At 53.5% G+C, this 12,632-nt stretch overlaps 1 protein-coding gene across 1 annotated transcript; it reads right to left on the minus strand.

Annotated features, from left to right (window-relative positions):
• Positions 1 to 1,470: 1,470 nt before the first annotated feature.
• SERPINE1 (serpin family E member 1) lies at positions 1,471 to 9,224 on the minus strand. Its single transcript, XM_015086513.3, has 9 exons — positions 9,064 to 9,224; positions 8,005 to 8,276; positions 7,164 to 7,397; positions 6,462 to 6,656; positions 5,475 to 5,673; positions 4,370 to 4,470; positions 4,163 to 4,249; positions 3,520 to 3,603; positions 1,471 to 3,207 (listed from the first exon to the last, which is right to left on the minus strand). The coding sequence occupies exons 2-9, from the start codon at positions 8,273 to 8,275 to the stop codon at positions 3,170 to 3,172; spliced, it is 1,209 nt and encodes a 402-aa protein (XP_014941999.1). The 5' UTR covers position 8,276; positions 9,064 to 9,224; the 3' UTR covers positions 1,471 to 3,169.
• Positions 9,225 to 12,632: the final 3,408 nt, after the last annotated feature.

Consider the following 12,632-nt stretch of genomic DNA (forward strand, 5'->3'; position numbering starts at 1 on the left):
TGTATCCCTGAATTCTTGGACCGTTGCCTTCATGACCCCAGCTACCTACTACAAGCTGAAAGGGAGACCGGTGTGAGCGGAAGGGAGTATTCTTGCAGGAAGAGGAATACTTTAGTACCAGCTGAAGTTTTGGCTACAAATCTCAGTGATCTCGTGAACTGGATTAGGCCATGTCTAGTTTGGGTAGCTCTGGTCTGAGCCAGCTAGAAGCAGGCCAAAGTTGCCTCTATGGCCCCTTTTCTCTAGTTCTGTGACCATATCTTGGTCCTACAGGGGTTGCCAGAGATTTGGAAAGGGAAGAGGAAGCACTCACTGAGATTGAGAGCATCTCTCTAAAGCTGAGAGTGGGCTTTAGTGGGCTATGCGTTCTACTCCTTTCTTCTGGGTCTTGCTCTGGTTCCCATTTCCTTCCTTCCTTCCTTCCTTCCTTCCTTCCTTCCTTCCTTCCTTCCTTCCTTCCTTCTTTCCATTAAGTTTAAAATTTTAATTCCAGTAAAGTTAATCCTTTGGCTTTCTAAGGAGAGAGGAAGACTTTCCTTCCAGGTTGGATTGGGCTTTAGGACCCATCTTACTATATAGACCCTCATGAGGGAAGAGAAGGCCTGAAAAAAGATGAATCCAAAGAGATGAATCCATAAAGAGAAGATGCCAGACATCGGCACCCACCTGGAACACATTAGTGCACCATGTTGGAGGCTTCCAAGAAGGTCCCTGACTGTCCCTCGAGAGGGACACAGGAATGGCGGGGGCAGTGAGTGGGAAGGCCTTTCGCACAGGTCGAGTGAGTGAGGGTGAGCAGTGAACAGATGCCCCTCCTGAATTTATGTCATGATCTAAAACTGCTCCAAGGAAGTCTAACACAATTTAGAGAAAGTTATAACGTGAAGGTTCCTTTAGTTCAAGGCCTGAAATCTATCTTTATCCATGGCAGTGGGCTTATTTAAGCTTGAGAACAGGTAAGATTCTAACCAGGCAGAATGATCACTTTTGGCTGTTTTTGTGCCATTTGAAGATGTTCGTATTACCCGACCCATGGGGAGTGCCAGGCGAAGGAAACAGACTCGGTCTGGGTTTTGAGAAGTGGGGAGCGGGGCAGGTGCAGGGTGGGGCATTTGGCGGGGAAGGAGATGGCATGAACAGAGATGGGAACTCCCAGGGACAGTGGGCATGAGCAGGCCTGTCAGGGAAGGTATGAGGTGACAGGTGTTCGGGGGACCCCTCTTTCCCTTTTGACGGTGGCACCCAGTGTGGGGGGGGGTGTGGAATTATGCCCTGCACACCATGTCCCTTGGGTCTTGTGCAGCCTCGGTGGTCCACCCTGTGGACTTCCCTGTGGCAGGTCTTCGTGCCTTGGGCTTGTGGGTGTGTGTTTCGTAAAGCTCCCCTTTACTGGAGAAGGGCTTTGAACTGATGAGCTTTTGACTTTGTACTGTGCAAAATGTTGGAAATAAAGGCAGGGACTCTTTCGGACTATTTTTACTTATTTATTATTTTTAAAAAATATTTTACTTGTTTATATATCAAAAGTGAAAAAGCATATAATTCAACAGTTTCAAGAATGTCGGACCCCGCATTGGGGTATCCTTACGGGTACTGTGTGCGGCTGTCACTCTCCAGTGCATGATGAGAAACAAACAAACAGACACACAAAGAACAAAGATTTTTCACTGAGGAGCACGGTGGGATGATTAGGGTCCTACTGGCTCACATTCATTCGTTCGACATCTATGTGCAATTCTTCGATGAATCGGTCTTGATGTCATGCCCCCTAGCTCGTTGGTTTTCAGAAAGATTACCTCGCTGGGGTAGTTGAGTCCAGGCTCATGGTCTCTCTCATTCTCTCTCCTCTTCCTCCTCTTTCTCAGTCTCTCTCTCTCTCCCTCTCTCACGTGTCCACTGCTCACACACAGCAGCCGGAAATGACACGTTGAAGTGAGTCACCAATGCGGCTATGAATCACCCTGTAATTGGGGAAAGTTCTGTCCTTCTAGGTCGTGCAGCCCCTTGCTCTCGTGTTCCTAAATATATTGGAAAATTTTGAAACCACTCTGTCCTCACTCCGATCTCTCTTACCCGCCACATCCTTTTGGTCCCTAAAGTGGGCTGGAGTTAGATCATCTTGTGGGGGGGGTGTCTCAGCCCTCGAGTGGAGAAGGGCGAGGAAAAGAAGGCTCGGGCAGCCACAAGGTGGCAGTGTGGGCCCCACCATGCTGGCCACCCAGCAGGGTGGCCAGTCAAGTGGCCAGACTCCTGAGATGCAATGACCAAGACCACCGAGGAACACTACTAGCTAGTTCAGATTATACGTTTCTCTTGAGAGTCCTCTTTCTCTTTAACAAGCACATGTGGACAAGGCTGTGATAAATACTAGGCACACCCCGGCATCCCACCCTCCCCACCAGATGAGGGCCGAGAGCCAGGCACACATCCCACTCTCTGCCCACCCCCACCCCCCCGCCCATTCCTGCAAAATAAAGTTTGTGGGAAGCAGAAACCTGCTTCTATGAGTAAACAAGTCACCTACACTCCAAAATAATACATGCACACTGTTTCTGGGAGGGAGCCGGCCAGGTCGGAGGGGGTCTCCGCAGGGAGGCGGGCAGGTGCTCTGTCCATGTGCAGGACCGCCGAGCCAGGGAGCACAGGCCACGAGATGAAAGGGTGTCTCTTCCACTGGCCTTCTTTGGCCCGCCGCCAGCCTCCTCAGCAGTGGCAGACAGTGCAAGAGTGACAGCAACGTGACTGGAACGCAAATAGTGTCTACCAAGCGCACAAAAGCCCCCGTAAAGCCTTCTGGTGCCATCCTGCCAGGGTCTCGGTGGGGTCCAGGTCTGAAGACCCGGATGGGCAGAGCGATGGGCAGAAGCAGCTGTGCGTGTGCCTGTGCATGTTTTACAGTCTGCTTTGGAGACTCAGCTGAGCGTTGGCGGTCTCCCCAGGGGGCTCCACGAGGGAGTTTTCCTGAAATGTCCTCTTCTCCATTCCTGGGAGAGGCTGAGGTCTAAGAGGCAGATTTGAAAGATTTACCATTTTTTTTTTTTTTGGAAGGCAAAGGCCTTCTCTTTCTCCAGAAAAATTAATTAAAATAAAAGTTTTCTTCCTTTGGAGTTCTTTCTTCTTGGCTACATCTCCAGTTCTGTCACAGATGAGGACTGCTTCACCCTCGTGGTCAGGGTTCCATCACTTGGCCCATGAAGAGGACTGTTCCTGAGAATGGAAGAATCGTAGGAGATGAGAACGGGGAGAAATGGCATGGCTTGCCCAGCCCCATGTTTATGGATGAGCTGAGATGTGAGAACGCGAGTGAGCTGTCTGGAGTCCCAGCTTTTGGAGTGACTAAGCTAGGGCTGGGGTCCTGGCACGGTGCTCAATTTGTGACAGAGCGTCATCCCTGAAGGGAGGAGGAGGGGCAGAGTTATGGACTGGGGCAGGAGGGAGCATCTACACCTGTCTGGACTGGTGTCTGAGGCGAAGAGACGCGGGGGCAGGGGGCAGTGGAGCCTCCCCGCCCCAGCTCACCTGTGGGGTTGTGCCGAACCACGAAGAGGAAGGGTCTGTCCATGATGATCTCCTCGGGGGCCATTCGGGCTGATACAATAATGGCTGAGAGAGAGAGGAAACAATGTTAGAACAGAGGGACTGGGCACTGGTGCCTGGATTGATCATAAGTGATCCATTGACACCAGCCTTCTGATGGCAGCATTGGAGGGCGACTAGGAGGCTTAGTTGTTCTTCCCATCACAAACTTTAACAGTTTAGGGAAGTTCTCTGAGGACTGGCTGCCTCCAGGCATTTCAGAGAGATTTACCAGCTACTCACCAACAGCTATTTGTGTAACCCTTTTTAGAATGTTGATAAGCAAGTTCCTTAAGCCGACTGGCCACCATGAGCACAAAGCCAAGGCTTCCTTTGAGGGGCCTTTTCACCTTCACGGGGCCTCAGGAGCCATTGGGTGGGGGACCGGGATCCCAGGAAAAGTGGGCCTACAGCAGGCTAAGAAACTCTGGGGGGATAAGGGTGATGCCCTGAGCACCTGGTGTGGGGGGTGCCCCTCTTTGAGGAGAGGCTGGTGAAGCAGGGCCGTGGGGTTCCTCCCAGACGTGGGCCCCTCCTTGGAAGTCCTGGGGGGACACTCAGCAGGCCTCACCTGAGCCTGACTCACCTGTGGAGGAGGACGCCACCGTGCCGCTCTCATTCACCTCGATCTTGACTTTTTGCAGCGCCTGTGACACGTACAGTGCCTCTTCATCTGAAATAAGCGGATCCGAGTGTGGATCAGCTGGGGTTCTCAGAGATACACTCCTTTGTCCTCTCGGGGGGGCCCCCCAGTCCACCAGCATAAGGAGGAGGTGGAAGGAAAATCTCTTACCTGAGAGACTCGAGAAGTCCGCCTGGTTTGGCTTAAACATGTCAGTCATCCCCAAGTTCTCCAGGGGTCTCCGGAGGTTGACTTCACTTTCCAGGGAGAACCTGTAAACAGGAGGGGGAAATAGCTCAAGCTCAGGCCGCCCCTTGTTGCCTCTGCCAGGCCCTGTCCACGTATCCCCCTCAGCTGACGGGATGGGGATAGGTGTGAAAGTGGAGGAGGGAGGCTTGGTTTTTTCACAGCTGTGCGTCAGGTGTAATGTAAATGAACAACCCCTACCCTCACCCCCTGGAATTTTGAGGGGGGCGGTGGCAAAGGGCACATCCTCCTGCAAGATATTTGAACAAAAATCTGGTCTGTAGATTGTGTTTCTGGGAGCCAATTCTGAAGAGGACTCCAGCAGAGAGGTTTTGGGGCACCTCTGCTTCCCATCAGGGCCTGAGTCGCCTCGGTTCTCGTTTTCTAGACGTGGGGGTGGGTGGGGGTAGAGAACACAAGGGCACCCTAAACAACTGAACCTTCCTCTTTCCCCAAGCATGGCATTATAACAGCTGGAAATTTGGGGCAGGTGTGGTGGGAGGCTTCCTTGCCATTCTGGAATTACCCAGTCTCAGCCTTCTCCACCCTCTGTACTCCTGCAGAAGGATTTTTTTAATGTGCTTTGTTGGAAGCCAGCTAGAAGCTGTAGTTCTGGCTGCTTTGTCTCCTTTTGTCTCTTGTGTGGATGTTGATTTGAGCAGATGGGGGTGGGAGAGGGTCATCTCAAAGGCTTATCCATCCCTCTCCCCTCCCCGCTCATTTCTCTGGCTCTGCTTTTGGTTGGCTTTTGCTGGATATTCTGAGGGTGGGGAGTGTGGGGGCAAGGTCTAGGAAAATTCCCCGCTGCCCTCTGCCCTCCAGCAGAAACAGGAGCAGAGATGAGAGGAGGAATCTTAATCAAACCCAGACCAGAGTGTTTCCCATCAGCTTCCCACACATGTCCCTGCCCTGCAAATGCCATACTTGGGAAACATGGGGGTGGTCCCTTCAGGGAGCCTTGGGGGAGGGGAGGGGTAGATAGAGAGGATTAGAGCATTGGCAAGTGTGGTGCGAGCAAGGGGTGACTTACTTGGGCAGAACCAGGAGGCGGAGCTGTCTGGTCATATTCCCTTTCCACTGGCTGATGAGCTGGGCATCCAGGATGTTGGTGAGGGCAGAGAGAGGCACCTCTTTTTCATAGGGAGCAGCAATGAACATGCTGAGAGTGTCCCCGTGGTAGGGCAATTCCAGAATGTCATAGTAATGGCCGTCGGGGGTGGAAAATTCAGCTGTGAAGACACCAAGACGGCGCACTGAAAATGGCTTCAGCTCTCGTTGCTTCTGACCCGGCACTGGCTTTTCAACTAGTTCTGTCTCATCCATTCTTTCTGGAAGCCACCTCTCCACCCTGACTTTTGAGGCTCCCTAGTCGGTGTTTTTTATCCCCATTTCCCTCCTCTTCTGCCAATTCAGCATCTTCTGATACTGTCTCCTTTTGGCCTTCTTTGCCTTTACCCCCCTCTCCCCCACACCCAGCCACTGATTTATCCCAGCGTCTCCTTCATCTCAACTTCCACATAGGCCTTCCCCCAGCAGGATCTGTGAGCCCCTGGTGATCACCTAGAAACACGTGGGTCATGTGGTCATATTTGGGCTGGAGGGACTTTCTGGACTTCCTTTTTTTTTTTTTTTTTTGATGTTTTTATTTAATTTTGAGAGACAGAGAGAGACAGAGCTCAAGCGGGGGAGGGGGAGAGAGAGGAGAGAGAATCCGAAGCAGACTCCAGGCTCCGAGCTGACAGCAAAGAGCCTGATGCAGAGCTCGAACTCGCCAACTGGGAGATCATGACCTGAGCCAAAGTTGGACACTTAACTGACTGAGCCACCCAGGCGCCCTGCACTTTGATCTTGCGTGATATAAAGCTACTTTCTGCTGCTCCAGTTATCCCAGTAGCTCCTACTTGGGGATTCTTGTCAAAGATGGGCTATATTCGAGGGGTTCTCCTCCCTGAGAGGGGAGCACCCCGGGGAAGAGATGTGGTAGCTGTGGGACTTGGGGAAAGGGTTTTGTACTCACTGTAGTTGAACTTATTGGTCTGAGCCATCATGGGCACAGAAACGGTGCTGCCATCAGATTTGTGGAAGAGGCGGTGGTGGGTGCCTGACTCTGGGAAGGGCGTCTTCCACTGGCCATTGAAGTAGAGGGCATTCACCAGCATCAGGCGCGTCAGCTGGTTCACGGCCCCTTCGCCCAGTAAGTCGCCAATCATGCCTACGGGAAAGCCAGGTGAGCAGGAGGCTAAATATGTTTTGACCCTTTTAGATGGTTCCCTTCAGTCCTTTGAGGGGATCCGGTCAGGAGGCAGACGGGGGTGTAAGTGAGCCAGTCTAGCTGTGTTCAACCTGTTCATCTTCCTAAGAGTCTCAGGAAAGCTTCCCGCTCATCGCATGCTCTGGCCCTGGGATCCTGTCCAGGATCAGACCCGGACACTTAAGTCTTGCCTTACTTTGCTCCCCAAGCAGCAGTGTGGAGGAGCTGTGTGTGTTTCTTGTGGTTATTACTGTTGTCATGACATCTCACAGCACTTTAGGGAGGCCCTTAGAGTTGGTTCGTGAGAGGGCCTACTTTGAAAACTAAGATGCTCTGATTCTTACAGCACCTGCCCTGTCTACAGAGAACAGCATGCTGATGGGGAGAGGTTGGGATTCTGGGGACTTGTTTCTAGATCCCCTTCCTCTGCAGGCCCTTGGGACTGGCCTCCGCTCCCTGCCCGCTCACCTTTCGTGTGTGTCTTCACCCAGTCGTTGACGATGAACCTGGCTCTATCCACCTCTGAGAAGTCCACTTGCTTGACCGTGGTCCGGAAGAGCCTGAAGAAGTGAGGCATGAAGCCCTTGACCAGCTTCAGATCCCGCTGGACGAAGATGGCATCGGCCGTGCTGATCTCATCCTTGTTCCACGGCCCCATGAGCTCCTTGTACAGCTGGCGGAGGGCAGGGGCCATGCCCTTCTCTGTGCCGAGGCAGGGCCGAGAGGACACATTAGCTTATGTTGAGCCAAGGGCCCCCAGTCGGGCCAACTTCCCCCAGGAGAGGCCCAACCTTGCGCATGTGGATGGGGCTCTTCTGTTCCCCCAGAGGTCTCTGGAGGGAGATTCCCTTCCAGACCTTAATCTCTTCGGCATCTCTCTCTTCTCCTCAAAAATCTCAGGCCCTAACACCTTTTTGGGTTAGAATACTTTTCTCTGCTTTTGACGAACCCTAAGTTTTTTCTTATCGTAAGACTAGCTGTGCTAAGCATTCACATGTATAATCCTATTTAATCCTCACAGCAGCTCTATGTGGTAGATGGTTTTATTGTCCCCATTTTGCAGATGTGGACGCTGAGGTCCGGAGGTGTTAAGGTAGTAAGTGGTGAGGCACACCTGTTTTACACCACATCCCCTGGCCTGTGCCCCTTGTGACTGACCCAGAGCCCAGTAAAGATGCCCCGTGACATGGCCGCATAGGAGCTGGCTCGGCTCAGCTGGCGTCTGCCCGCCTTCTGCTTCTGGTTGCTTACACCCCTGTCCCGTGAAGACAGTGTGAGTGCCCGCCCCCTGCTCTGCCCTGTCTCTCACCATCAATCTGGAACTGCATGGCTGCTTGGATCTGCTGCCGAGTCTCTCCTCCTGTCGTCAGCTGCAACATGGCCAGGACCGAGGCCACCCCGTAAGGTGAGAAAACCATGTTGCGGTCCTTGGAGGCCCATGCCACCTGCTGAAACACCTTCACTCCAAAGTCTGTGGTCAGTCGGGCCGCCTGAGTCTGGCGGTGGTAGGAGGCCGACCCTTCACCAAAGACGAGGGCCAGGCCCAGGGCTAGGCAGGCGAAGACTGGAGACATCCGCATCCTAGAGCAAGCGGAAAAGGGTCTGGTGAGATCTTCTGGAAAGCGGCACCCCAATCACAGGCCAGGCTCCTCGGGTTCACCGCTGGCAGGTGATACCTAAACACAAGGACAGGAGTCCTTAAGAAACCCTGATGGGCTCCAATTCTGAGCCTTTCCCCTCGTCTCAGCCCCAGGGAGTCTTTTTTTTTTCTTTAATTTTTTTAAAGTTTGTTTATTTTTGAGAAAGAGAGACACGGAGCCCGTGCTGGGGAGGGGCAGAGAGAGAGAGGGAGACACAGGATCCGAAGCAGGCTCCAGGCTCCGAGCTGTCAGCACAGAGCCCGACGTGGGGCCAGAACCCACGAACCGTGAGATCATGATCAGCCCCAGGGAGCCATAAGTGCATTTCCACCAGTGGGACTTTGGGGAACCCCTGGCAGCACCCTGTGGCGTATCTCCCTTCCCTTCAGGAGGCCGAAAGACTAAATTGTAATGACGCCTTTGATTTGCATAGTGCTCTTAATTCTCTTCTAAAGCTTTCTCAACCGTGAATTTTTTCGAGCGAGCAGGCATGAAAAGCCCCTTTCCAGAAGTAGGCTGGGTGTCCTGATGGAGAGGGACGGAGAGTCGAAGCCCCTGTTTCTGTGTGGTGGCGTTGACGGTGTGGCCTGGCCACCTTCCGTCAACTCAGGTCTGCAATTCTCCGGGGGGAAGAAGAGGAAAAGTGAGGATCGTGGACAGAGAACATTTTATGGGAGGGGTGTTCTTCGCTTTAACCTCAGGAGGAGATGGAGTTTTTTTTCTCTTACCTGAAGTTCTCACAGGCCCCTTGTGATTGGTGGTCTGTCCTGCTGTTGCTGAATCGTGGTGATTCTGCAGCTGGAGAGGGCGTGTGGCTCTCCTGACAGTGCTCTTGGCCCCGCAGCCAGACGCAGCTGTGTTCCTCCAGAGGCTGCCGCCTCCCTTTATAGCAGATGTGGGCAGGAAATAGATGAACTCATGGTTCAGCCCCACCCACTTTCTCGCTCTGCAAGTCCCTCTGAACAGCTGGCCAGGCCCCCTCGGCACCTCCCTCTGCCCAACTTGCAGAGGCGTGTGCGCGTGCTGTTCTGTGTGTACGTGTGTCAGAGGGGTCAGGAGCAATTGGGCAAACCCCGGTCGCCTTGGCTCGAGGGCCTCCCTGGACTTGCTACCCTCTGCCTGTGTCCCCCTCTTTTTGGATGATCTTCCAGCTCGACCCCTGGCAGTGCCAGGCGGCCCCAAACTACCCCGTGTTTGGGATTACCTTCCCCGATACTCAGCTGGGGAAAAACAGTTTACGTTTTCTCCTTTTGGAGAAACGGGTCACCGCGTAGTTACCAAAGAAGTTGTGAACTTTTGTCTGCCAGTGCTGTCCAGTCTGTACGTGCTGGCCAGCCTGGGGAGAACACCCCTCCCTCCTCTTGGCCTCATTCCAGTGGCCAGAGGGCACGGAGCGTGCCATGTGATTGTCTGGGTTTTGACTGTCTAGGACATGAGCATGCGGAGGACTCCCTTCCGTTTTTCCCTCTTCCCTGCCAGGTGCGCGCCCGCCCGCTGGTCGATGATACACAGCTGACTCTCCCACGTGTCCAGACTCTTAAGATGCCCTCGAGGCTCTCTTTTGTGCCAACAGCCGTGTCTGGAGGGGGTTTGGGTGTGCTGGATGGGGTGATGGTGATGGAGGCTGGAAGAAACCAGGGGTTGACAGGGTAAAGACTTGGCAAGGAAGTAGGAGCCCAATGTGTAAGTTTCATTTCTTTAAGCTGCCTTCTGTGCCTGGGGAGAATTATACCTTATCCTTTCCTCAAGACACAGACACCTGGGGGGTGGTGCTGGGGCGGCCAGTGAGAGTCAGTTCGTGGCGGGTTTGTGGGGTGTGCTTCCAGGACACCGGGCTTGGGGATGGAAGACTAACTAAACAATTCTGCAGAGGGTGGGAATTGGCCAGAGACTGGTGTGTGGGACTGCACCTGGGGGCTTGGCAGGGTCAGGTCACGTGCCCAGGATGTTGTGGACAGAGGGGTGGCTGGGTGGGGAGATGATGCACTTGACCCTGGGCTCCACACGCTGTCTCGCTTTGTGTAGGTGGTGGGGTTCAAGTGAGAGTATCCATGGAGACAGCGGATAGCAGAATCACAGGAAGTTTAAGTGGGTGGAAGCTTCGGGATATTTGTTTTGGATTTTTTCAGTAAGCAGATACCAAGGGCAACCACAGCTGGACGGCTTTCCCACTTTTTACTCTGCCTCTGCCTGTGTTTTCTCTGTTGCCCCTAGGAGTCAGGTGGGGAGGGGGTGGCAGGGAAAAAAGGGGAAACCTCGGTCGGAAAGTTAGGATCACCCACTCTTTTCAAGTACAGGACTGTTCCCATGTAACTGCTTCTTGTTTATGTCCTTTTCTTTTCTTGGTCTCGTTTGGAGTCTCTGAGAGAGTGGTTAAGCATGAGAAGGTGGTTACTTCTGATCTCTTTCAAGTGGAGAAGACAGAAGTGAAGCCCCCAACCCATCTCCTACCCCCCAGAAATGCCCCCAGTGCCCTGCCCTCCACCTCTGGGGCTCAAGGGGGATGGGGACGTGGGCATCCAGGTTGGGAGTGCCAAGCCCCAAGTTAGAAGGGCAGTGGGTCGAGACCTGGTTGAAAGGGGCTCCCTTGAGGTGGCCCACTGCCCATCCTCTCCAGCCACTTCAGCTGACCCTCCTTCCCTTCTTTTGTTGGCCATCCAAGAACCATTGTCCTGGACCTGATGGATGATCCTGATGCCATTCCAGAAAAGACACTCTGTTCCCAGGCATGGAAGGGAGCAGCTCTATGTCCTGTTGGGGAGAAAGGGGACATGACTTATGTTGAAAACACAAAGGGCTGACTTAATCAGGGTTTTTTCCAAAACTGGAGGGAACGTGTAGGTATCTGGTGGGTGTAGATTAGAAACTGAGGCAAGGCCCGGTGTAACTGGGTCCCATGCTGGGGTTTCTGACTCTTCCTTTGACTTTCTCATGAGCTAGGGCCGCTGGATGATCTAAGCCCAGACGTGACCGTGACCATGGTGCCTGTTGCTCCTCTGTGTGTTAAGGCCTTGCTTCCACCCTGTCTGCCCTCTGGAGACCTTCCACACATCACAGTGTAGCCGGATCGCCCCGCCACCCCCAGACAGACTTCCCTGCGACGCCCTTCTCAGAATCCAGCCTGATTCAAGGGGCCACATCACTATCCCTCCTTCCCCCGAACCCCAAACAAAGCCTTGACCCAATCACCTTGCTCAAGCCGTGGCTCTTTTGTAAGGGGTCAAACAGCAGAAAGAGAAAAGTCCCTGCTTTTGAAATTGCTGGATCTCTGATTCCCAGAGGGTCAGAGATAAGAGCATGAGTTACAAGACTGTGGATTTCTGAGGAAGTTTCAGTTCCAGCTAATTGGGAAAGATGTTTCCATCTGTCCGCTAGCAGGTGGTTCATGACTAGACCACACTCACGCTTTCCGTGACTGTCCCCCCACCCCATGCCCGTGGGCCCTGGCAGCCCTGGTTCTCTGTGGGCCTATCTTCCCTTCAATCTTTCACCTCCTGTCCTTCAGCTGCCCTCTTTGCCTACTCCCTTCTCTTCCTCTTTGCTCTCCCAGCACCACTACCTGCTTTCTTTTTCACTTTCCCTTTCTCTCTCCGAGACTCCCTTTTCTTGACCTCTCTGTTCAACCCATGGTCAACTGGTCTACTCCACTAGCCTCAGCCAGCCAGGGGAGGTCTCTCCCACTTTCCCTCTCTCTCTTCCGCTCTCTCTGACTCAGTCCCCCTTCCCTGGCTTCCCCTCTTGAAGAATCCCTTTTACAGTCAAATGCTCTGCTCCAAGTCTTCCTGCAGGGCGGAGAGTGCTGTCCCCTATCAGTTACACAGGCTCCCTGGAATGTTGGAGCTGGCCTCCTGATTCTTGGTGATTTCACTGGGAGAGCTGGGGGTGGGAGCAGAACAGGGTCCTACTAACTCACAGCACTATTTCTGGCCTGGTTGCTCTCCAAACAACACAACACCAAAAATAGCCTGTGTTTAGGCTGGGCTGGCTCTGCCCTTCTCGTAGGAGTGAGCTGGGGTGAGTGCCCTGTGTCCCTCCCTGCCTATCCTTGCTTAAGATCTTGACCCTGGAACCCCGACAGACACGGGCCACCTTGGCCCGTCCAGGGTCTCTCCTCACACTGGTACCACGCCCAGCGCGTCTCCCCTTCCTCTGCCTGCATAACCACTCCATCTCCCTTTCCCAGCCACCGCCAGCCTTCTCTCCTTAAATGCCTGTAACATGACAGCTTGAGGAGGGCAGAGGGCAGCCCCCAACCCGTCTCCTTCCCTCAGTCTCAGCCCCGCTTGTCCACAGTTGC

Source organism: Acinonyx jubatus, chromosome E3 (genome assembly GCF_027475565.1).
Source record: "Acinonyx jubatus isolate Ajub_Pintada_27869175 chromosome E3, VMU_Ajub_asm_v1.0, whole genome shotgun sequence".
In the NCBI taxonomy this organism is placed as follows: domain Eukaryota; kingdom Metazoa; phylum Chordata; class Mammalia; order Carnivora; family Felidae; genus Acinonyx; species Acinonyx jubatus.

Excerpts from the sequence above, each read along its gene's own strand:
- SERPINE1 (XM_015086513.3), bottom strand. The coding sequence starts at position 8,275 with ATGCGGATGTCTCCAGTCTTCGCCTGCCTAGCCCTGGGCCTGGCCCTC. Across the intron at positions 6,657-7,163 it reads GGTGAAGACACACACGAAAG|GCATGATTGGCGACTTACTG; the intron begins GTGAGCGGGCAG and ends GCTTTCCCGTAG. Across the intron at positions 3,604-4,162 it reads GGTGGCGTCCTCCTCCACAG|CCATTATTGTATCAGCCCGA; the intron begins GTGAGTCAGGCT and ends TCTCTCTCTCAG.